General features: G+C 40.1%; 1 protein-coding gene across 4 annotated transcripts in view; it reads left to right on the forward strand.

Annotated features, from left to right (window-relative positions):
- Frmd3 (FERM domain containing 3) overlaps nucleotides 1-24,814 on the forward strand; it is a 281,531-nt gene that overhangs the window by 149,091 nt on the left and 107,626 nt on the right. For 3 of the 4 annotated variants that reach the window (XM_090329478.1, XM_090329480.1, XM_090329479.1), the window contains exon 3: nucleotides 18,360-18,402. The exons of the other annotated variant lie outside the window; for it this stretch is intronic. In XM_090329478.1, the coding sequence (XP_090185604.1) occupies nucleotides 18,360-18,402 (43 nt within the window). The remainder of the gene's footprint in view (nucleotides 1-18,359; nucleotides 18,403-24,814) is intronic. 4 annotated transcript variants of the gene reach the window in all.

The raw sequence follows: 24,814 nt of genomic DNA on the forward strand, positions 1-24,814 counted from the left end.
AATCATGGCTCACATCTGTGATCTTAGCTACCTGGGAGGCTCAGAATGAGAGGATCCCAGTTCAAGGTCAACCCAGGTGGAAAGGCTTTCAAGATTCCTTTTCAACCCATATCTGGAAACCTTGATACTCACCTGTCTTCTCAAACTATGTGAGAAGCTGAGGTTGGAAGGCTCACAGGACAAGAATAATCTTGGCAGAAAAGTCTGACTCTTGTTACCACAAAGGGGAATGGGACTGGTTTGTGTGTGTGTGCATATTTGTGATTCCAGTGATGACAGGGATCCTAAAAGTAGGAGGATCAAAGCTCAGGTACATGATGGGGTGGAAAATAAGACCTAAAAATAATTAGTGGAAAAACAGGTCCAGGATGTGGGTCAGCAGAATTGTACCAGCCAAGTAAACTGCAAGGCCCCGAATCTTTTAATCACCAAAAGAAACAAAAACAGATTTTTTTTTTCACAGAAGCTTCTCCTTAAGCACCACTAAATTTGGCAGCTCCAGTTGTGTTTCCACTCTTAGACGCACCCATTTGTTTTGGCACTTGTGGGCATGTAGGAGTAAGTAGGAGAATCTCACCTTTCTAGTCAGTATACCAGCCTAAGCATGTGCAGACATGGTTCTTTGTCCTGGACATTTCTACAGCTCCACTATGTCAACCATTTATGGGCCAGGAGGCTCAAGGCTCAATACTCTACTTACTACATGCAAAATGTGTGTGAAGGGGCCTCATGAGGGGTAACCAGTGATGGAGCATGAGCCTTCTCTGCTCCCTTCAACTTAATATCCTCTTTTCCAGTGTCCCAGGCTGTCTTCTTGGTAAGGGAGAAGACTTTCCTCCCTGTGAGCCCACATGGCTCTTAGTATTTATGAACCCAATACTATGAGTAAAGGCTGCTGAATGTATTTTTGTAGTGGAAGATGATGTTTAAAGAATAGATTTTTTTCTGGAACACTGAGGATCTTACTAAACTCCTGGAGTCCTGAAGACCCAGGGGGACTCAGAGGAAGGAGGTGTGGTTTCCAATAAAACCTTAGTTTACCTGAGTAAGAGAAGTGTAGGGTTGTGGTGACCTACAATCTGGAGGGCTGACTTGAGGTTAGGGAGAGGACTAGGACAGCATTTATTACTGTGGTTCCCAAACTCAGTCTTGCAATAGAGACAGCTTTTTCTGAAAATGTTCTTTTCTAGCCATCCTACTTCAGAATTTTTTGAGCAGGGACAGGAACATGATTTTTAACACCCCCCCTTTCTCTTTCTCGACAGTACCAGAGCTTGAATTAAGGATTTCATACTGTTGCTTGTATTTTTTGATCAAGGCTGGTACTCTTTGAGCCACACATTCATTTTTGTTTTTTGGTAGTTCATTTGAGATAAGAGTTTGACAGAATTTTCTATTTGGGATGGTTTTAAACTGCAATCCTAGATCTCAGCCTCCGGTGTAGCTAGGATTACTGCTATGAACACCCAATTTAACCTAATTCATCAAAAGACAAGAAAGTCAGGAAAAGACTGGTGAACTATTGTGGACTGAGCCATATCATGTAAAAGTAACGTGAGATCTTGGACTGGATTCAGGAATAGAGAATGGCACAGTAATGAGGAAACAGGGCAAACTCCAGATTACACCTTTAGTATAACACTCGTGATAATTGCTGTTTCTTACTGTCTTAATGATATAGCATTTATAACAAGATGTGAATATAAAGGCAAGGTGGATCAAAAATATATGTGGCTATATTTGTAGGTTGATATTCTTCATTGTTCTTTATGTTTTACTTGGTTTAACTTAAAATTTTTCCAGTCCTGGGGCTTGAACTCAAGGCCTGGGCACTGTTTCTGAGCTTCTTTTGCTTAATACTAGCACTCTACCGCTTGAGCCACAGCACCACTTCCAGCATTTTTTTGAGTGATTTATTGGAGATAATAGTCTCCTGGACTTTCCTGCTCAGGTTGGCTTTGAACCAAGGTCTCCAGATCTTGGTCTCCCTGAGTAGCTGGGATTATAGGTGTGAGCTACCAGCACCCTTAACTTAATTTTTAATGCTCCTGTCTGACTTTTAAATTTGAGGGGAAAAATTGAACCAAAATCTAAACAGAACTGTCCTATTTGTTGTAGCTACTGAATTGCTTTGAGCAATTGATTGTTTTCTTTGTGTGGTAGGGCTGTTATAGTCATTTGCTTGTGAGAATTCAATAGGGGTAGCATCTGTATGAGTGGCTAGGGTGGTTTCTAAACAAAATGGCACAGGCTAGCCTTGAATTATTTGATCCTCCTGCCTTACTCTCTCATGTGCTAGGATTCTAGGTGCATGCCTAGATTATTTCTCTTTTAGTACTGAAGAAAGAATCTGGTACCATATTAAGCAAGCAAACCACCACTGAGCTACATCCCTATACTTAGAACTACATAAACTTTGGATTTAGAAAGATGTGATTTATAAATCCCATCTAGTTAGTAAGCTTTCTGGTCTTGACCAAGTCATTTAACCTCTTTGAGTTTTAGTCCTGAAGGACAAACATGATTATTAGAGATAGGACTCTTAAATGCTTAACACAAGGTAAAAACTATCTGATGTGTTTTAGTGCTAATTGTTGTTATTGCTGGTGTGTGTGTGTATGTGTGTGTGTGTGTGTGTGTGTGTGTGTGTGTGTGTGTGTGTGTGTGCTGGAGCTTGAATTCAGGGGCCTGTCTCTCTCCTTTACCTTTTTTGCTCAAGGCTGGTCCCCCACCACTTGAGCAATACCTGTACTTGTGGCTTTGGCTGACTAATTGGAGATTTAGAGTCTGCCCTGGCTGATTTTGAACGATGAACCTCAGAGCTTAGCCTCTTGAGTAACTGGAATTACAGGCATGGGCCACTGGCTCCTGGCTTGCTATTGATAGTTTGTGGAATCATTAAGCCTTGATTGGGTCAGTTGATGAAATAGCTTGGTCTCAGAGCCTGAGCACTGTCCTTGACTTTCTCAAGGCTAGAGCTCTACCACTTGAGCCACAGCACCACTTCTGGCATTTTCTGTGCATGTGGTAATCAAGAAATCAAACCCAGGGCTTCGTGTATGCTAGGCAAGCACTCTACCACTAAGCTAAACTCTTGGCCCAAAAGCATCTTTTAAAGGTAGGAGGTTCACTGTTATGCTCGTTGGCCAGAGTGTATAGGAGAGCATTGGATAATTTTAGGAATGGGCTCAGAGATACAGAAGCATGCTGGTATGGGAGTCTTAGGAGAGTCTAGTTGACAGCATTGGTTCTTGACAAGTTCCTATACTTTTCTCAGTGAAAAATAAATGAATGAACTAATTAGTAGGCTAGAAAGCTATTCAAGAGAGAAAAGCCAGGTAAGCCAGAGAAGCTGAAGTGGAAATTACCTCTGCTGTGGGATTGATGCAGCTCACTTTAAATCAATTGATGGTAAACCATTGTGGACTATTAAATATTTAGCATTATTACATTTGGAACAGCATATGTTTCACAAGATGTCTAATCCCCATATGCTCTGGAAGTGCTGAGGATAAAATCAGTCAATGATGACTGTCTTTTCTATTGTGCTGGCAAAGATCCAGATTTTCCATTATTATTATTTTAACTGATGTAGAAAAGCATAGGTTGAGTGCCTATTACTATAATTCCTCTGTGTTTCTGCCATATTCAACTTCTGAGAAATTCGTAACAGCTGCCTAAGGGTTAGGAAAAGATGAGTGGAGTTTTCCTTCTCTTTGTTTTATTCATAGAGATATCTGGGGCAATACATCTGGAAGTTTTGGGAAAAAATCATTCCAAGAGAGATACTACTTAAGTCTCACTTTTCTTTTATCCTTATAAATCTAACATGGTCTTTTCACCATTTGCTTAGGTAGTCAAGTAACTTGTTGGAAAGATAGCTGAGTTTCATAACTAGTTTTGAGATATTCATATAACAATTGTGCTTCCACTTTCTCTGTTTCCCCAAAATGAGCTAAGGAAGCCACAAATGCTTTAGAGTTGAACTACCCAGCTTTCAGTGCAGCCAGGGGAGGAGTCATACCTGGCCTTGGTTAAAGGTGGTTGCCTTGCAATCTTGAGGAAGGAAGGGAGGCTGAATTCAATGCTTTTGATTTTAACTTCCCTATTTCTATGCAACTGCTGAGCCCTGAACCCATCCACATTAATGTCATTGGTTTGTCTAATGCAATAATGATTCTGACTTGTACCCAAAGACAAGTGATTCATTCTGGAAGTTCACTCCTCCAGGGGCCTGGTTCTTGTGTTGCTCTGTGCTAGTGCATTGTGTCAGGTGTCAGCTGGATATTGGAGGGTTTAACATGCCTTAATAAACAAAGGGTGAACAAATGCAGTAGTGACACAAGACACTATGGTTGTATAGTTCATACTATACAACTTGTAGGCAAGGGAGAAAAAGAGAAGAGAATGAGAGAGGGGTGACACTGTTCACAAAGAAGTGTCCACATTACCTGACTTAAGTAACTGTAACCCCGCTGTATATCATCTTGACAATAACAATAAAAATATAAAATTAACAAAATAAAACTCAGGGCCTTGAGCATGCTAAACATGTGTTTTTGAGCCATACCTCTCAGACTATTTGTATTTTCTTTTAAATTTCACTGTCGGGACAATGTATAGAGGGGTTACAGTTACATTCACCACCAGGTAGTAGGTACATTAGTTTTTGAACCTTGATACCCCTTCCTATGTTTTTCTCCCACTTTCCCTTCCCTCACCCCCTCCTACCCATTTTGTTTTTCCCTTCCCTTCCCTATTTCAAATAAACAAATTTGTTTTTGAGAGGGGAGCACACTAACTTTGTCCAGTCTGTCCTCAAACTCATGATTTTCCTGCCTCCCGAATAGTTGAGAGTACAGATATGTGCTACCACATTGGCTTAACATGCTTTCTGATGGAAGGATAGAGCCACAAGATCATGAATGTAAGGGCATTCTGAATCCTGATATTTTCCCCTAGTATAATTACAGCCCTGAGATTTTTATATGGGTAGCTAGAAAGAGCTAGTAAGCCTATTAGTGACTTTTAATAACAACAGGGAAAAGACCTTGTCTGTTACAGCCATTTGTTGTTGCTGCTGCTGCTGCTGCTGCTACTTCCTCTCCTCCTCCTCCTCCTCCCTCTCCTCCTCCTCCCTCTCCTCCTCCTCCCTCTCCTCCTCCTTCCCTTCCTCCTCCTCCTCCCTCTCCCCTTCCTCCTCCTCCTCCCTCCCTCTCCCCCCTCCTCCTCCCCCCTTTCTCCTCTTCTCCCCTACTTCCTCCTCCTCCTCCTTCTCCTCTTCCTCCCCCTCCTGCCCCTCCTTCTCCTCCTCCTCTTTCTTTTTCTTCTCCTTTTTGAGACACCTTAGGGGAGGACATAGAATGGAATAAAAGTTAGCCCAATGATTTGAGGTTTCACGATGGGGAAAATGCCAGGAAGGCAGCCAGCATGATGTCTCGCCAGCTGCTCTTGCTGTGGAAAGGCTGCTTCCTGCTCCTCCGATAATTGCTTCCCAGATGCTTGTCACTGGGAACAGGAGTAGTACCTAAGATTTAGGGCAGCCTCATGCTGGAAAACAGGGTTGTGTTAATATGCTACCTCATGTCCTTGATCATGAATTTGGGTGCTTATTGAGTTTTCCTTTGTTTTGAAAGATGAAGAGTGATTAAAAGGCGGGAGTTGCTGGGCACTGGTGGCTCATGGCTGTATTCCTAGCTACTCAGGAAGCTGAGATCTAGAAGCAGCTCTGTGGTTCAAGTGGTAGAGCACTAACCTTGAGCTCAGGGACAGTGCTCAGGCCCCCAGTTCAAGCCCCTTAACTGACCAAAACAAAAAAAGTGTGTGTGTGGGGGGCTGAGATCTGAGGATCTTGGTTTGAAACCAGCCCGTTTATGAAAGTCCATGAGACACGTATTTCCAATCAGCCTCAAAAAAGTTGGAAGTAGAGCTGTGGCTCAAGGAGATAAAGCACTAGCTTTGAGCAAAGGAAGCTCAGGGACAGCATCTAGGCCCTGAGTTCAAACCCCAGGATCTGCACGCGCATTCTTGGGTGATTGTGTAGAGAGGTAGGCACAGGTAAGTCGGTATTATAAGACTTTGTCACTCAAGTTCCAAGCAAGAGCACTACCATAACATCTTTAAAATTATATTATCTAGTGGTTCAGTTATGGACTGCAGTATCAACCTTACCAGATTTGGAGGGGGTTGGCAGAATTCTGAAAGTAGACCTGGGAGTTTAAAGTGATAGGTCATAATTGGCTCTGTCTAGATATGATGTTCCTCTGGGAAGGAGAACATGGCAGAAAGTTATGATCTGGAAAGCCACATAACAATCAATCATCAGATGCCATCTTTCTGATGAAGAAGAGGCAAAGGTGTTGTATTGTTTGGACCAGAAGTCAGTCATAAGGATGAATGGGGCCAAGAAAATGCCATTGTATCCATTTGAGAAAACAGGAGTATCTGAAGAAGGGGGATTTTTATTTCTTGGTGATAGGCTTTTAACATCCAAGAACCTCAGAACTGATTAGATTCTAGTAGGTCTGAAAGTTTTGAAGAAGTTTTAAAGACAGCTTTTAAATGAAGCCTGGAAGAACATTAGGCTGTAATTGTGATTTATAACTTGGAGTCATACAAATAATAGAGGTCAGAAAAGAACCAGCAGTGTTAGGGATCAAACCTAGGGACTTGTCTGTGATACATAAAATCTCCCATTGAGCTACATCTCTAGTCCTTCATTTAGGTTTTTGTTTCTGATTCAGGCTTTAAAAGATTTCTTTCAGAGTATACTGTAATTGTGTTTCATATGCATGTAAGAAAACAAGGAACTAGTATTCTAGTCACCTTACTATACAAGTCTCCTCATCATTTAGTGGCTTAGAACACCACCATTTTATTACACTGCAGGGTTTTGTGGTTCAGGACTTGGTTCAGGGCTCTGCTGAGTAATTTTTCTGCTTCTGTTGGCATGGACAGGGTTACAACTGAGTAACCCAGTTGTCATCAACTTCTGGTTAGTCTGGTGAGGAGGGAGCCAAACATCTTCACTTGAGCGCTTTGGGCTTTACTGTGGATGGCTGGAGGATGGCTCAAGTGCATCACAGACTTCTGATGTGGTTATTTAAGGCTCCAGGTATAAATGAACCAGTCATAAAATAAGTTGTACAAGAAATGGTAGATTTGGGGACGGGAGTCTGGCCTAATGGTAGAGTGCTTGCCTAGCATGCAGGAAGACTGGAGTTTGATCCTCAGTACCACATACATAGAAAAGCCAGAAATGATGCTGTGGTTCAAGTGGTAGAGTGCTAGCCTTGAGGAAAAAGCCCAAGGACAGTGCTGCTCCACCCCTGAGTTCAAGCCCCAGGACTGGCGAAAGAAAGAAAGAAAGAAAGAGAGAGGGAGAAGGAAAGAAAGAAAGAAAGAAAGAAAGAAAGAAAGAAAGAAAGAAAGAAAGAAAGGGAAAAAGAAAGAAAGGGAGAAAGAAAGAAAGAAAGAAAGGGAGAAAGAAAGAAAGAAAGAAAGAAAGAAAGAAAGAAAGAAAGAAAAAAAGAAAAAAGGGAGAAAGAAAGGGAGAAAGAAGGGAAGGAAGGGAGAAAGGAAGGAATGGAGAAAGAAAGAAAGAAAGCAAGAAAGAAAGAAAGGAAAGAAGGGAGAAAGAAAGAAAGAAAGAAAGGAAGGAAGGAAGGAAGGAGGGGAGAAAGAAAGAAAGAAAGGAAGGAAGGAAGGGAGAAAGAAAGAAAGGAAGGGAGAAAGAAAGAAAGGGAGAAAGAAAGAAAGAAAGGGAGAAAGAAAGGAAGGAAGGGTAGATTTTGAAGAGTTTTTAGGAAGCCTGTAAGCCTGTGAGAACTGATTGTAGAAGAAAGAGAAAGAGAGGGAAGATAGATTACAGGTGTAAGTAGACAATGTGAGAGCTAAGGAACACCTTTATTTTCTTCAACAGTGGCCTAGAAGATGAAACCAGCAAGAAAAACAGACAAGGAATACACAGAGCATAAAGAAGAGTAGAGAGAAAGATACATTCTGGAAGCAAGTATATTGCAGGCGTAGTAAAAGGAAACAGGTCTTCAGATCCAAGTAGAATGAGGATCCAAGTTGATAGCTAAAAGCTTTAGCACCCAGAACCAGGATGACTGGGTCAAATTCTATCCCTACAACTTTCAGGTTAAATGACTTTGAGCAGATCTATGCTCCATTTCTTAACCTGTAAAATGGGAGCACACATCTAATTCAGTGCATCCATATTATTGACATTTGTAACTGATCATGTATTCCATACTTCAATGAGTAGGAATAAGTACATGCGTCTGCCAATTAGGTCAGATCCTATTTGACCCTAGAGCGGTTTGTTGATGATGCTACTAAATTTAGATTTCATGAAAACGAATGATACACTGTAACAAATTCTACTGGCCTGAAGGAACCCTGTAACTTCCCATGTGATTGCTATTTACTATCCTAAGAACTTTAAAATAGTTAGGGATAATAACTTTTTTTTTTACAATGTATTACATTTTCTAAGTGGGTGCAATAAAGATTTTTTGGATGTAGACTAGGGGATAGTATGCCAGAATCATATGCTCCTGTTCATTTATGGATTTATCTGCTTTACTACTCCAAAAGCAGACCTGAGAGAGAGGCCATGGGCCTTGCTCTTGATTTGTTTTCTTGGCTTACTTACTTGGCTTATGCTCTGCTACTTGAGCTATGCCAACAGAGCTGCTTTTGTTGCTTGTTTTGGAGATGAACTGTCTCTAGATGGAAGGTGAGGACTACTGAATGGTTGAATTGACATTAGTGCTCTCCTCTTCTGCCTGTCACTTCTGTCTTCCTCATTTGAAATGCTTTCATACAAAGTGACCCTTTATGACTAAAAGAATGAAGATAATATGCCAAAGCAATGGACTAAAAGGAGTAAATGACTTCCAAATGGACATCCTATTTTGAACATTCCTACCTTCTATATTTATTGTGATTATTACTGAAATGATAGAATCCACTGTTACCTGTAGGTAAATGACAAGGATCCAGATAGAATAGTATATACACAGAGCTTCATTCAGATGCAGCTCTTCTTTCCCATCAGAGGCCAGGCAGCCTGGCCCATCAGTGGCCCAAGTTGTCCACATAATATATAGGGTAGGTTGCCTTGTAGGTGGAATTGAGAATTAGGTCTTCTTTCTAGGGCCATGATGGGTGTTAGCCAGGTTTGTGGACTGATGACTCTCAAGGAGAAACTAATCTCCTGTTTGGGAGATTATTATTGGACTATTACTGGATTATTTACCACATTTCTCTGGGCTGTGCAAATTTTCACTTTAGGGCACCATTAGTTTTAAGAAAGATAACTCAGAGTTGTATAATTTATTCTGCTAGCATTGGCTGAATCAGTTTTAACAGAAGTCAAACATGAAGATACTAAATGTTACATTGTTTACTTTTGGAAACATTCATTTTCTCCCCTCCATTACTAGGGTTTGAACTCAGGGCCCAATTGCTGTCTTTGAGCATTTTTTTTTTGCTCTAGGCTGGTGTTCTATCACTGTAGCCACAGCTCCATTTCTGGCTTTTGGGGTAGTTAAATGGGGATACAAATCTCATAGACTTTTTCAGTAGCCTTCTTGCATGACAACAATATGCAAACAGAAGGCCAAATCAAGAAAATGATCCCATTTGCAATTGCCCCCAAAAGAATAAAATATTTAGGAATTAACTTAATCAAAGATGTAAAGGAATTATTTAATGAAAACTATAAAAGCCTAACGAAAGAAATTAAAGAGGTCACCAGGAAATGGAAAGACATCCCATGCTCATGGGTAGGGAGTACCAATATAGTGAAAATGGCCATAATGCCAAAATTGATATACAAATTCAATGCGATCCCCATCAAAATCCCAAAGACAGGGCCAGGAGTTTGGCCTAGTGGTAGAGTGCTTGCACGAAGACCCAGGTTTGATTCCTCAGTAACCACATACATAGAAAAAATGCTGGAAGTGGTGCTGAGGCTCAAGTGGTAGAGCTCTAGCCTTGAGAAAGTCTAAGGACAGTGCTCAGGCCCTGAGCTCAAGCCCAGAACTGGCAAAAAAAAAATCCAAAGGTTCATATGGAACAAGAAAAGACCTAGAATAGCCAAAACAATTCTAGGCAAAAAGAGCAATGCAGGGGCCGGGAGTTTGGCCTAGTGGTTAAAGTGCTTGCCTTAGCATGCATGAAGACCCGGGTTCGATTCCTTGGTACCACATACATAGCAAAAAGCTGGAAGTGGTGCTGAGGCTCAAGTGGTAGAGCGCTAGCCTTGAGAAAGTCCAAGGACAGTGCTCAGGCCCCAAGCCTAAGCCCAGGACTGACAAAAAAAAAATAGAGCAATGCAGGTGGTATTACAATACAATACAATACCAGACTTCAAACTCTACTATAGAGCCACAATAACAAAAACAGCATGGTACTGGAACAAAAATAGACCAGAAGATCAATGGAACAGAATAGAAGATCCAGAAATAGAACCACATACCTATAGTCAACTTGTATTTGACAAAGGAGCCAGAGTTATACAGTGGAAAAAAACACAGCCTACTCAATTATTGGTGCTGGCAAAACTGAGCAGCCACATGCAGAAAACTAAAAATTGACCCTAGCCTTTCGCCATGCATAAGTATTAACTCAAAATGGATCAAGGACCTCAATGTCAGACTGGAAACCTTGAAGCTGCTACATGATAGAGTTGGGGAGACACTAGAACTCATAGGCACAGGCAAAAAATTCCTGAACAAAATCCCAGGTCATAACAGATTGAAGAGAGACTCTATAAATGGGACTACCTAAAAATAAAAAGTTTCTGCACAGATAAAAGCACAGCCACTAAAGTAGAAAGACAGTGAACCAACTGGGAAAAGTTATTTACCAATAATACATTGGGCAAATGCTTAATATCCAGTATCTACAGGGAACTCAAGAAATTAATCCCTCCCCCAACCCAACAAATCAATCACTAAATGGGCAAGGGAACTAAAGAGAGACTTATCAAAAGAAGAGGTCAAAATGGCAGAAAAGCATATGAGAAATTGCTCATCATCCATGGTCATAAAGGAACTGCAAATAAAAACAACCCTAAGATACCACCTTACCTGAACAAGAAGGTCCAAGATTTTGAACTCAGACAATGACAGATGCTGGTGGGCTTGTGGAGGAAAAGGAACCCTACTGCACTGCTGGTGGGATTGTAAGCTAATTCAGCCACTCTGGAAAGCAGCGTGGAGCTTTCTTAAAGAACTGAAAATTGACCTTCCCTATGATCCCTCCATACCACTCCTGGGCATCTATCCTGAACATCATAACCCAAGACATGATAAGGACACCTTCTCAACTATGTTTATCTCTGCACTATTCACAATAGCCAGGTGATGGAAACAATCCAGATGCCCTACTGCAGATGAATGGATATAGAAAATGTGGTGTGTGTGTATATATATATATATATATATATATATTTATATATATATATATATACACACACACACACAGTGGAATTCTACATAGCCAACAGACAAGACAAAATAATGGCATTTTCAGGGAAGTGAATGAACTTAGAGTGAATCATGTTGAGTGAGACAAGTCAAGACCAAAAGAACAAAAGGCACATGGTATCCTTAGTATGTGGCTATTAGATCCAAACAGTACAAGAGTGAGGACTCAATATTTGCATACCCAATGCTATGGACATGGTATTGGATAGATAAACACAACTACATAGACATAAAATCTATGACTCTATAGACATAATGTTTTATTACATAGATTAGTATGTATCTATGACATACAAAGTGCCAGTGATTGTATATAGAGTCCGTTTTTGAATACTTGTTTGTTAAATACGTCATTCATTGCAGCACTATTTACCATAGCAAAGATATGGAACCAACCCAGATGTCCCTCAGTTGATGAGTGGATCAACAAGATGTGGTATTTATACACAATGGAATTCTATGCTGCTGTCAGAAAGAACGACATTGCCCCATTTGTAAGGAAATCGAAAGACTTAGAAAAAATCATATTAAGTGAAGTAAGCCAGACCCAAAGGAACATAGGCTCAATGGTTTCTCTCATTTGTCATAATCAGTAGAAACCTTGGGCTCTCCTAGCAGAGATTTACAATAGAGCAAAACCTAGGTACATAAGGCCATACAGTGTGACGCTAAATGAAAGGACCTCTAGGATATAAAAACAAAAGTCATATAATGAGTGATTGTTGTCCTTAATGTACTATGTTATTTCTCATCTCTTTTGCTGTCCCTTGGTTATTTCATATTGTTACAGTATTTCACTTTGTTATCTGATATATTGGATAAATGGGTATTTGGTTATTTGAAATTGGATAGGGAAGGGGGGAAAACAAGATGAGGGGTGGGGGTAGGGGGAGGGAAATGGGGACCAAGACATGAGAAAGGGTATCAATGTATGTGAAATAATGCACCTTCTATCTGGTGAATATAATGTAACCCTTCTATTAATTACAATAAAAAAATATATGAAAAAAATCTCATGGACTTTTCCAGGTTGGCTTCAGAAATGAAATCGATCTGAACTTTCTGAGTAGATTTTTAGTCTCACCAGCGACCAACTTAAAAATCAATCTGTTTATCTACAAACCAGCCCTTTACACCTTTTGTCCCTTCCCTACCTCCTCACAGTTCAAAATTAAAATATACAAAGATATATACCATTTCTTTGATGGGATAGAAAAAATGATCTCAGTATAAATGAGCCTAGAAAAATTGAAAAGACAGAAACACATGTAACCATCTTATCATATGGACATTTAGAAGGAAAGATATCTAAGCATTTTTCATACTCATGCCCCCACTGACTGCCAGTGAGATTGCAGATAAGATAATAAGGATGTACAAGGTTTGCGCCTTTTTGTGTAACTTCTTCATACTATTTGTCAAAATGAATTTATTCTAAGAAAGAGACTGAGGTGTGGTCAGTCTACATTGTCAATACCAAAACCCAGTTTAAATGGGGACCTCTCTGGGGACTTTTACGTGACCATGGTTCATTAAAATAAAAGGACTAAATCCTTGATGACCTTAAACACATGAAGGCCAATGGAGAGTTAGGAAGGATTGTATGAGGCCAAGCAGAAGCAGACCTTGAGATAAAAATTCTCACAAGAGTGATTTGATAGGCAGTGTTTGTAGGGAAAGACTTGTTGGCAAGCAGGGGTTTGGGACAGAGAATAGAAGGAGGCCACACTAGTGTGTGGTGCAGAACAGAGGGTAACTTCTTCCATTCCTCACAGGAGCTCTGGAGTCAGGGCAGATGGTGCCTTAGGGTCCTGTCCAGAGGCTGAGGGAGCACAGGTATCTAAACCCTACCTTTGTTAGTAATTTGTGCAGAGCTACCCTGGCTTGCCAGGTGACTTAGGGAGTTGGATTTTTTGCCCTGTAATGAATTCCTGTAATGTAGAAAGAGAAAAACTGTAGAGTTTTGACAATATTCCAGCAGGTGCCTAACTGGTACTTTCTAATAACACTAAGGGTTTATCTTCAGATTTATCTTTTTCTTTTGCCAGTCCTAGGCTTGGGCTCCAGGCCTGAGCACTCTCTTTAGACTTTCTCAAGGCTAGAGCTCTACCATTTGAGCCACAACACCACTTGCGGCTTTTTTTCTCTGTATGTAGTAATAAGGAATCTAACTCTAGTCTTTGGCTAGCACTCTACCACTAGGCCAAACTCCCAGCCCCCAGTTTTATCTTTTTTTAAAAGTCTTGTTTCTTTTTAATATTCTTTTTTATTATAATTAATAAAGGGTTACATTATATTCACCAGATAGAAGGTGCATTACATCACAAACATTGCTACCTTCTCATGTTCTTTTTTTTATGTGCCTGTCCTGGGATTTGAACTAAGGGCCTGAGCACTGTTTCTAAGATTTTTTGCTCAAGGCTTGTGCTCTCTCATTTGAGCTACAGCTCCATACCCACTGGTTGCCCCTAGGCTCCTATTAGACAATATCCCATGTCTTTTTTTGTGATAGTATTGGCACAGGAAGAAAACTGGCTTAAAATAAAAGGTCACCAATGGCATCTAGAACAATCAATCTACAGTTGGAACCATGAGCTTCCTGTAGTTCAGGGCCATGTGCTGACAGATGTCTGTGTCCCCTGGGGCGCTGACCAGCACTGTTTCTACTTTTTTTTTTATTATAAAGGTGATATACACAGGAGTCACAGGTATGTAAGTCAGGTAATGAGTACATTTCTTTTTTGAACAGTGTCATCCCTCCCTCATTTTCTCCCAGATTTTTTCCCTTCTGACCCCTATCCCCCCAAGTTGTATAGTTCATTTCCAACATAGTACCTAGTATCATTTCCAACATAGTACCTAGTATCACTGCTGCAGTTTGTCCTTTGACCCACCACTTCTGTGCTTCCCCTTCCGCTCCTCAAATCAGATAAACTTACACGCAAGACAGAGTCCCCATGTGCCTTAGAGATTGGTTCGTGTTACACATAAAGATTTTCCCCATCTAGAAGCCAGGCACAGTGGCTCACTCCCATAATCTTAGCTACTCAGGAGGCTGAGATCTGATGATTGCAGTTCAAAGCCAGCCCAGGCAATAAAATAAGACTCTTACCTCCAATTAACCACTAGAAAACCAGAAGTGGCACTGTGGCTCAAGGGGTAGGTCACTATCCTTGAGCTGAAGAGAGCGGGGACAGCTCTCAGGCCCAGAGGTCAAGCCCCATGACCAACAAAAAATAATTAAAAAATAAAAATAAAGAAGTATCTAGAATACAACCAGGCCACAGTTTGTTTGCGCATTGTTCCTCATGATGAGCACGAATGCTGTTTTTAATATTCTGTAACTCTATATAATAAATACTGCAGTGAAAATCCTTATGCTATGCCTTGCCTCTCTCTTCACATGGGTGAATTAGAGAATAAAGGCTGTGGGTCAACACAGTTTTTTTTGTTGTTGTTGTTGTTTTGTTTTGTTTTAATTAATACCAACAAAGAGACCTTGGCTGTCCTTGGAACAAATGATTTCCTATAATCCTCTGAGATGTGATTATTGCTAGGTTATTTTTCCTGGAGCTTTCTATACCTTGACTCTCTTATTGGGAAAGAGTAGTGATCCTGAAAAAGCGAGTAGCAATTACACTGTATAAGTAGGTAACTGAAATGCACAGAGCTCCAAAGACCAGGGTAAGAGATAAACACACCAAGAAGAGATCTAGACAGGAACTGAACAGAATCTGCAAGGTATATTTCTTAGGACAAGGAGTAAACCAGTTATTTAAGAAACTATGTATTTAGGGCACTGATGGCAAATACCTTGCAGGCAGTTTGTCTGTGTTCCCTTCTCTTCCATAGCAGGCATAACAAATCAATAATGGCATGGTCGACATAGTCAGTCTACCAGCGAACTCATTCTCCTACACTTACCCAGCTTTGGAACCCTCCTCACAGCTCTGGAGTTAGAGAGAAGTTGGAGAGACAACTTGAAGTTAGAAAAATGTCTGAGTTGTTGAAAGGACAGGAAGCAAGGAGAATTTAGAAAACTTACTTACATTTCATTATTCACAAAACACCTGGGGATTTCCCTCATGAAGCAGTAACAGCAGATCTTGCTCTCTGGTCGGTGTTGTTTGGTACTGGGGCTTGAACTCAGACCAGAAGCACTTTCTTTTAGTTTTTTTCCCTCAATTCTAGTGCTCTACTACTTGAGCCAGAGCTCCATTTTAGACTTTTTAGAGATTAATTGGAGAGGAAAGTCTCATGGACTTTCTTGCCCTGGCTGATTTAGAACTGTGATCCTTAGAATCAGCCTAAGCCTCAGACGAGTACAAGGTGTGAGCCACCAGTACCTAACTCTGTGATCACTCTTAATTGTTTTGTGCCTTAGTTCTAAATTATCCTGTGTATTTCTTTCTAACAAGGTAATTTAATCATAAGGGACTCTTTATAATATCCTCCTCCAGGAAGTGCATATACTGAGAGATGTTGTCTACTAATTAAATTATGCTAGGTAAAGATGACTAGCAGCAAGCCAGCATTTACTGAGTACTTTTTATATGCTTAGATTTATTAACTTTTATTAACTTTATAAATCATCACAACAGCCCAAAGATAGGTGCTATTACTTGTCCCATTTTTTAATATTATAAAGGGGATGTGCAGAGGGGTTACAGTTACATAAGTCTGGTGATGAGTACATTTCTTTTTTTTTTTTCTTTTTTGCCAGTCCTGGGCTTGAGCTCAGGGCCTGAGCACTGTCCTTGGTTTTTCTCAAGGTTAGAGCTCTACCACTTGAGCCTCAGCACCACTTCCGGCTTTTTTCTATGTATGTGGTACCGAGGAATTGAACCCGGGTCTTCATGCATGCTAGGCAAGCACTTTAACCACTAGGCCAAACTCCCGGCCCCAGCATTTCTTTTTTTTTTGTAGTTATGGGATTTGAGACAGAGAGAATTTAAACATTTTGCACAAGGTTGTACTGGTTAAGTGATATAATGAATGAGCTGTCTAATGCTTAATTATAGATATGTCATTTTTAATAAGAGGAAGATAAGAATTCCAAATAAACTGATATCATTTTGTCCAGAAGTGAAGAAACTTGCTTCTCAGCCCATGTGTGCAAGGCAAGAAGGAGTAAGGCTGTGTTTCTTGTTAGACTTTTCATAATGTTAAAATAGTGAAAACTCTCATTATTATTGTGTGTGTTTGTGTATGTGTGTGTGTGTGTGTGTGTGTGTGTGCGTGTGTGTGTGCATGCATGCCTGTAGTAGGGCTTGAACTTAGAACCTGGGCAAAGCTCCTTAGCTTTTTTGCTCAAGTCTGGAGCTGTCCTCCTTGAAGCACAACTCTACTTCTGTGTTTTTGTTGGGTAATAGGAGATAAGAGCCGCATAAACCTTCCTATCTAGGATGGCTTCTGAGAGTGATCTTCTGATTTTAGCCTCCTGAATAACTGGGATTATAGGTGTGAACCAGTCCTGGGCTTGAGCTCAGGGCCTGAGCCCTGTCCTTGGACTTTCTCAAGGCTAGAACTCTACCACTGAGCCTCAACTCTACTTCCAGTTTTTTTTTTTTTTTTAATGTATGTGGTACTGAGGAATCAAACCTATGTCTTCATGCATGCTAGGCAAGCACTCTACCACTAGGCCAAATTCCCCGCCCTCATTAATTATTTTTAAAGACTGTAAGGATCTAACACCTTAGATTGAAAACTACTGATTTACCTCTCCATTGTTTTTGTTTTTTGTTTGCTTGCTTGTTTTTGGTTCCTGAGAAATAGGGTACCCTGGTCAAGGGGAATAATCTACAGTGATGCCAACTGATTAGTTGGGAGGCTATACAGCTGAGGTGTTGAGGGCCCATTTTCTGCACTCCTCTTGCAGAGGAGTGACTCTGAGCACCCGTTGAGGCCCAAGTTTCACATTGTTTAAACAGTATTTCCCTGGAAAGGCTTCAAGGGAACCTGACACTTCCTGGATTCAATGAACAGGGTAATACAGAAACTGAAGGCTTAGTGAGCAGCACAAAGGAGCTGAGTGAGCCACAGAGCTCATTCTGACTTTTCTCTTCTTTCCAACACAAGCAGATGAGGAGCCCATGAAGGAGACTCCCTGACCTCCTGATGGATCCCCCGTGGCACTGCCTCTTAACCCTGTTTGTAATCCACTCCTACCATCCTCTGCAAAACTTCAGGGACATCACGATTAGTGATTTCAAAAGCAGTTGCACTCTCAGCATGTTTGAGTGACCCTTGTCTGTGTTTTAGAGAAGAGAGGATGCCACAGGGACCAGTTTCGTGTCTACTTGAAATAAATGCCTGTTGGGGTAACATGATTTGGGGCCACTAAAGTATTTATTTGGAGATAGAGCTGATTTTTCTTTCTGTTGATATCACACTTGAGAACATAATCCCTCCCTGCTTACTGTGAAGTGCTTACTCTGCATGTGATGGGGTTTATGCTGGCTTGGCTCAATATTCATTTTAGGGGAACTGACCTGGAGAAGGAACTGGATGCTGGTACTGGATTGGGCTTGTCTGAGGTCCTCAATGTTAAATTCTCCAACTCCTGAGCCATCCGTGGCTTTCCCAGAATCACCAGGGAGTGAACTCAAACTACCAGAACAGCCCTTAAGTGTATACTCCCTCTCCTGTCCCTTACTCCTAACAACGGTGATTCAAATGTTACTCAGAAACCTTTAACTCTCTGTAATTTGTACCCTTGTCTGTGTTATTATTGTTGAGTTGTTTATGTAGACTACTGAAGAATATCTACAGGGACCAAGGCTGTACCTTGGAATTCCATTTAGTTATTAACTAAATAATTTGACCCACAACTTCTTTGTGTTTTTTTTTTCTCCCCAGCACTGGCTTGAACCTAACAAATCCATCTTCAAGCAGATGAAATGTAAGTGTCAATATATGCTTTTATTTTTTGCCGTGAAAGTACTTCCAGATAGGTTCTGTTTTCTGATATTTTTGCTTCTCTAGAGAAGAAAGGGTAGAGAGGAAGATAGAAAGGTGAGCAAGAGTTTCTCTCTGTCCTTGCCAGACCTAGACTCTCCCCGTCCTTTCCCCTGACTTCTGTTTCTTCCAGCCTCAAATCCCCTCGTCTGTTGGGCCTGTACACCTCTCTACCATCTTGCTCTCACATTTCATACTTGACAATAGTCTGAGATTTGATACTTAAAATCCCTCAAACATAATCACAGCTGTCCTTCTGACTATGGGGTTGCTAAGAAAGGGTTCAGTGGAGGAGAGGGGTTGTAGTTTTGAATGGGATGGGACAAGTTGGTATGTTTGGGAACTAAAATCTAAGTAATGACAACACTATTATTCTTTTATGCTTTGTTAACTCCCAAAATTAAAGAAAAAAGGTTTTTTTGTGAATTATGGGTAATTGGTTTAAGGTTTGGTATTCTGAACACAACTCCTCTTTAGAATCTTTTGGTTATCCACCAGGGACACTGTGATGGGGTGTTGGGTAGATGACCTGGGTGACGTGGTACTTTGTCTTGTATCAATTTTATCTTGTATGAATTACACCAAGAGCTTTCATGATGTGCAACGTTAGAGCTAACTTGCTTTTATTTATGGTTTGGCTGAAAACCATAAATAAGCACACCTCAGAAATTCATTGCCTGTCCTCAAATCCATTTATTTCCCTATGTCCACTTTCTCAGAGCTCTGAGATCTCTTACTGGAGATCAGATTGGTGTGTATCATGCCCCATGTCATATTCATGGGCTTCTTTTCTCTCTCAAATATGGAATTATTCTGGGCAAGGTTTTTCAGTAGGAGAAAGAAGATATTGAACATGGATGATAAATGTAGCAGTCACTGACCTGAGTATGCTTCTCCTTGTCCTTCTCCTCCCACTCCTTTGAGCAACTCTGGCCAGTGCAGGAAGGATGCATGGAGCTGAGAGCAGGTGCTGCAGCAGGTGTGGAAGGCCAGGGAGGCCAGGCTGTAGGCAAGTGGAACAGAGATGGGGCATTCGTCCCCCTCCAGGCAGTAGCACAGAAGGTTCTATAAAGATTAATATAGCAGAAGTAAAAAATACACTAACACACTTTAGGGAAAGGGAATGGATACTTTGTTTTTCTTTCCTTCACTACTAAAAGTTGACACTTTTATTTGGACATGTAAACATGTTTAAGTTACTTAATCATCTTATTTATGTGAAGTGGCACTGTGTGTAGGGGAGGTTTCATTGTGACATTTCCACACAATTAAATAATGTGTTCTTTTACCTCCTCCATCCCACTTCTCCTGCTTAAAACACTGTCAATAGATTTCATTGTTTTATTTACATACATGCAAATAAATGACATGGACCATATTCATAATCACTTACCCACTTTCTCAGCCCTGCTGGTACTCACTCTCTTATCCTAGCCTGTTTACTTTCTTCCCCATCTCCTCTCTTTGGTCAATCAGGGGGCTTGAACTCAGGGCCTGGGACTGTCCTGGAGTGCTCTTGCTCAAGGTTAGTGCTCTACCATTTTGAGCCACAGTACCACTTCAGGTTTTTGATTGGTTAATTGGAATAAGAGTCTCAAGGGAACTTTTCTGTTGTGCAGGCTGGCTGTGAACTGAGATCAGAGTTCAGTCTCCTGAGTAGCTAAGATTATAGCCAGCCAAGAGTCATCAGTTGGTGCCTTCCCCCACTTTTTTAAGCATTAATTACAAGAACTTTCAGTATGGTATTTTAGGCATTTAATTTATATTATAGATAGTATATATGATATATTATATATTCTTGTGTGTATATATGATATGTGTAAATACACATATGTATAATATTTAATATCTTTCTCTTTGACTTTGGTTCTAAAATGCCATACTGTATTACCATAGACCTTAAATAGTAGAGACTGAAATTGGGAAAGACCTAGAAAAAACATCTCTACACTTATCCCTAGCCATTTTCTCTCTCTCTCTCTCTCTCTCTCTCTCTCTCTCTCTCTCTCTCTCTCTCTCTCTCTCTCTCTCTCTCTCTTTCCTTTCTTCCTTCTCTCCTTCCCTCCCTCCCTCTCTCCCTCTTTCTTTCCCTCCCTCCGTCCCTCCCTCCTTTTTTCCTTCCTTCCTTCCTTCCTTTCCAGATAAGGGCTTGTGCTTTTGTTTGGGCTAGTTTGAAGGATGATTTTTCTATTTCCTCCTTTGGAGAAACAGGTTACACCATGCCTGACTGCCATAAACATTTCTGAAATATAAATGCATCTTAAAGATATATGTCAACTATTAATGGAAAAAACAATGAAAAATTGGTGGGAAATCTAAAACATGTGAGAAATATGCTCCTTAAAGTGTTGCTTACTTCATAAAGCAAACCTGAACAACTAAGCAAAACACAAAATATTTTTATAGAAATTGTCTAATGATTGACATGGACCATTGGCCAATTCTGTTTGATGACCAATGGGATCTGACCCTGGATAGGAGGTGTAAAATTCAGTTTCTAAGCCACACAAGGTGACTCACTGATTCTAGGAGCTAACAAGAGTCTTACCCATCTTTCATCCTCATTAAAGAAACTGGTGAACAGACAATTAGGTAAGTTTTTTCAAGATCACAAACCTCATTTTGTTGATTTTTGATATTGTTCAGCCTTAGAATTTCTGTGTTCTTGGCCAGGCACCAGTGGCCTATGCCTTTAATTCTGGCTACTTGGGAGTCAGAGATCAGATCATTTTTTGAAGCCAGGCCAAGCAAAAGTTTGTGAGATTCTGATTCCAACAGAAAAAGCTGGGTGGCATGCACCTGTCACTCTAGCTATGACAAGAAGTGTAAATAGGAAGAGGGTCCAGGCTAGTCTGGGCAGAACACAAAACATTATCTCAAACATAAATAGAGACACGATTCAAGTAGTAAAGCATTTGCCTAGCAAGTGTGAGGTTCTGGGTTCAAACACCACAACTCTACAAAACAAAACAACCAAAAATCAAATATTAGCTGTCATATGTATAACTTTAGTCTGAATTAGAAAAACATTGGAACTATGGTTTATACATTGTCAACCCAGAAAACTGAAGACTCTTCACAAATTTGTCTAAAGGATATGGTTTCTGGGCCTCAGGCAATGTTATTCCCAGGCATGGACATGTGGTTTGTACTTGGAGAGAGTGTTATATACATACATATTTTTTTCTCCAATAATGCCGGGGATGGAATTTAGAGCCTCACACGTGCAAAGCATATCTTTGTATTCCCATCCTGCTTTGAGCTTCATATCCTGTTTCTGTGTATTATGCTTCCAGGGCTGGAGGAAGGTCATCTGTCTTATTTCATAAACTTTGTACAAGTAGCTAGGTGCAGAGGTTCAGAACTCTAAGCCTAGCTACTTGGGAGGCAGGGAGAATAACAAAAAGAAGTTTCTGTGCATCTATCTCAGTCAATGGCTGGGCAAGATGTCATGAGTCAGTTATGAGGGAAACAGTGACCAAGTCTAGAGGGGGTATTCTATCACCCACAGTGACACGGGGAAGCTAAGTAGGAAGATCATGGCCTAGCCAGGCTTTCGCATAAAGCAGGAACCTACCATGAAAATAATATGAGAAGAGGCTAGAGGGGCCTAGCAACTGAGGGGTCCTGAGTTCAAATCCCAGTACTGCAAAAAAGGAACCTGTTCAAAGGTATTGATTTTTCTTATTAGTTTAACAATGATAACATTTTTATGGATTTCACACAGCTCAGAATGATTTAAAATGAAAGTTGAAATGATTTCTTTTCTTCTCTTTATATACCCAAGCCCAGCTAGAAATAGAACTATCGCTAACAGACATCTTTATTTTAAGTACTTATGGGACACAGGGTGATGTTTCAATATCTGTATAAAAAGCATCATGATCCAATCAGATCACTAACAGTGTTTTTCATATTATTCCATTGGTTTTTATATAAGTGTATATTTTCCCACCGCCTATAATACAGTCCATTATAAACAGTAATAAGTTCAATCTCTATTGTTTTTCCACCTTGGTATTTTTACTTACTAATTAATTTTAGAGGCTTTTCATTACCTGTAATTGAGGACCAGCTTTATTTTAATAATAAATTTTTGCTCATTAACTGTATATGTGTATATGATTTATTTACCTATGGAGATTAAAGTTGCTTCTTAAATTTTACTACTATATTACCAAGAACGAGCTCATGCACACTCCTGTAACTTGTGAAAGTACACCTTTACTATACATTTCTGGAAACGGATTGAAATAAGTCCTTATTTGATATTTTCTTAGTGATACACATTCATCCAAAAAGCCAGTGTCAGTTTATTCATAGTAATTTTATGAGAATGCTAGTTTTCTTTCTAAAACCTTGTTGAAAATAGGTGTAACTGGATATTGTTTTAATATTAACTTTAAGTTTAGAAAGGAAAAATATTTGATTGGTTCACTTTATACTGGGATACTTCTTAAAACAAACTCTTAATAAGTTTAGAAAGGAAAAATATTTAATTGGATGGTTTTACATTTGGCCACTTATTTAAAAAAAACTGTAATTTGTTCTCTGAACATAGGAGGGACACTGTGTTTTCTTTTTAAATTAATATTAGCAAAATTGACTTAACTTTGGTGTGTTTTTTTCTTAATGAATTTTAGCATGCAGTTTGATTTTCATTCTCAGAAGGGTTGGTTCATCCCACAATTTCTTTTGGGCAGCCATTCTGTCTCTCCAACAATTAACAAGCATTGGTCTTTTCTTTGTCAATATAGTTTTATCTCTCAAGGATGCCATAGAAATGAAATGATACTTCATGTAACCCTAGAAACTGGCTTTAAATTCTTTTTGTTTTTCTTTTTGTGCCAGTACTAGGGCTTGAACTCATGCCTTGTACTCTTGCTTGGATTTTTTTTTTTCGGCTTTATCACTTGAGCCACAGCTCTGCTTTCTGCTTTTTGGTACTTTAATTAGAGATAAGACTTTCCCAGATTCTCTTGTGTGCATTAGTTTGGAAGCATGGTCCTCAGATCTCAGCCTCCCAAGTAGCAAGGATTACAAGCATGAGCCACTGAGCCACTTGTGCCTGATGGAGGCTGGCTTTTTAAATTCAGCCTAAAACCCCTCCATATTGCTATGTTTAATCAACACACAGTACACAAAATCAATGAGAATAGGAGCTAGTCTTGAGAGAGCCAAGAAAATTCTATAACCTCTGGCAAGACTGAGGGAAGAAAGAAAAGAAGATATGAGTTACTGGTGCCAGGAATGGAGAGGGGCTGTTATTACAGATCAAATCTAGGTATGTAAATTTGACAGCTTTGATGAAACAGATGAATACTTCAGAAACTACAATTATCTAAACTCATTCAATATGAAATATATGTTGTTTTAAAACTTCCAGAAATAGTCCCTTTTTCTTTTTCTCTTCTTAATCTCTCATTCTGTCTGTTTATCTGTCTGTCTGTCTGTTGGTTGGTCTGTCTCTCCTTTGCATATGTAAGCATATATTCTGGTCCTGGGAATTGAATTCAGGGCTTTGTGCTTGCTATTAAGATACTGTACCACTTGAGCCCTATCTCCAAGTCGTTTGCTCTTAGTTACTGTTGGATAGGATCTTATACCTTTTACCTGGGACTGTTCTCAAACTGGAATTCTCCAGTTTATGCTTTCCACATATCTGGGATTATAGGCATGAAAGCTGTACTACCATGCCTGGCTTGTTTGTGATTGAGTGTCTCATTCTTTTTCCAGGCTGCTCCTGAATCAAAATCCTTCCAACCCCTACATTCCAAACCAGAAAAGACTGTCTAGCTACCTTGCTGTGGCTATTGATTTTTTACTCTCAAAACTCCTTCTCCTGCCCCTCAAGCTGTAAGTCAGAGCTTTAGAATTTTCCCCATTAGAGCTGATACCCATTTTCACTTATCTCTTGAGCTCCTGGCTAGAGGATTCCAGAGGAAAAGACATGAATTCAGCACAAATGTCCCCCACACTATCTTCAGAGTCCTCATATCAATGCTATACACGTCTGTCCTGGTTTTATAGCTGAGTTCCATGAGAGAGGTAGGATGGATGCAATTAGCTTATTCTTCTGGAAGTTAGAAACTTAAGGGCAAACTTTCAGTCATTCCTTGTCTATTAGGTAAACATGGAAAGCATTAGCAAGTGTGGCTGATTGTGGATGGTTAGTTTTCAGAGTCTTAACTTTCCCCAAAGGAGTGTTGCTATGCAACATAATGGTGTATATCCATCTCTTCTCACTGTAAACCTACAGCTTTTAGCATTGATCCCCTTCTCCTCACTGTGGAATACAGCCTGGTGGAAACACATTAAAAAGAGGTATTGTGTGGCAAGGAGCTTGGCCTAGTGGT

This window comes from Megascapheus bottae, chromosome 3 (genome assembly GCF_031878675.1).
Source record: "Megascapheus bottae isolate mThoBot1 chromosome 3, mThoBot2.hap1, whole genome shotgun sequence".
Classification (NCBI taxonomy): Eukaryota; Metazoa; Chordata; class Mammalia; order Rodentia; family Geomyidae; genus Megascapheus; species Megascapheus bottae.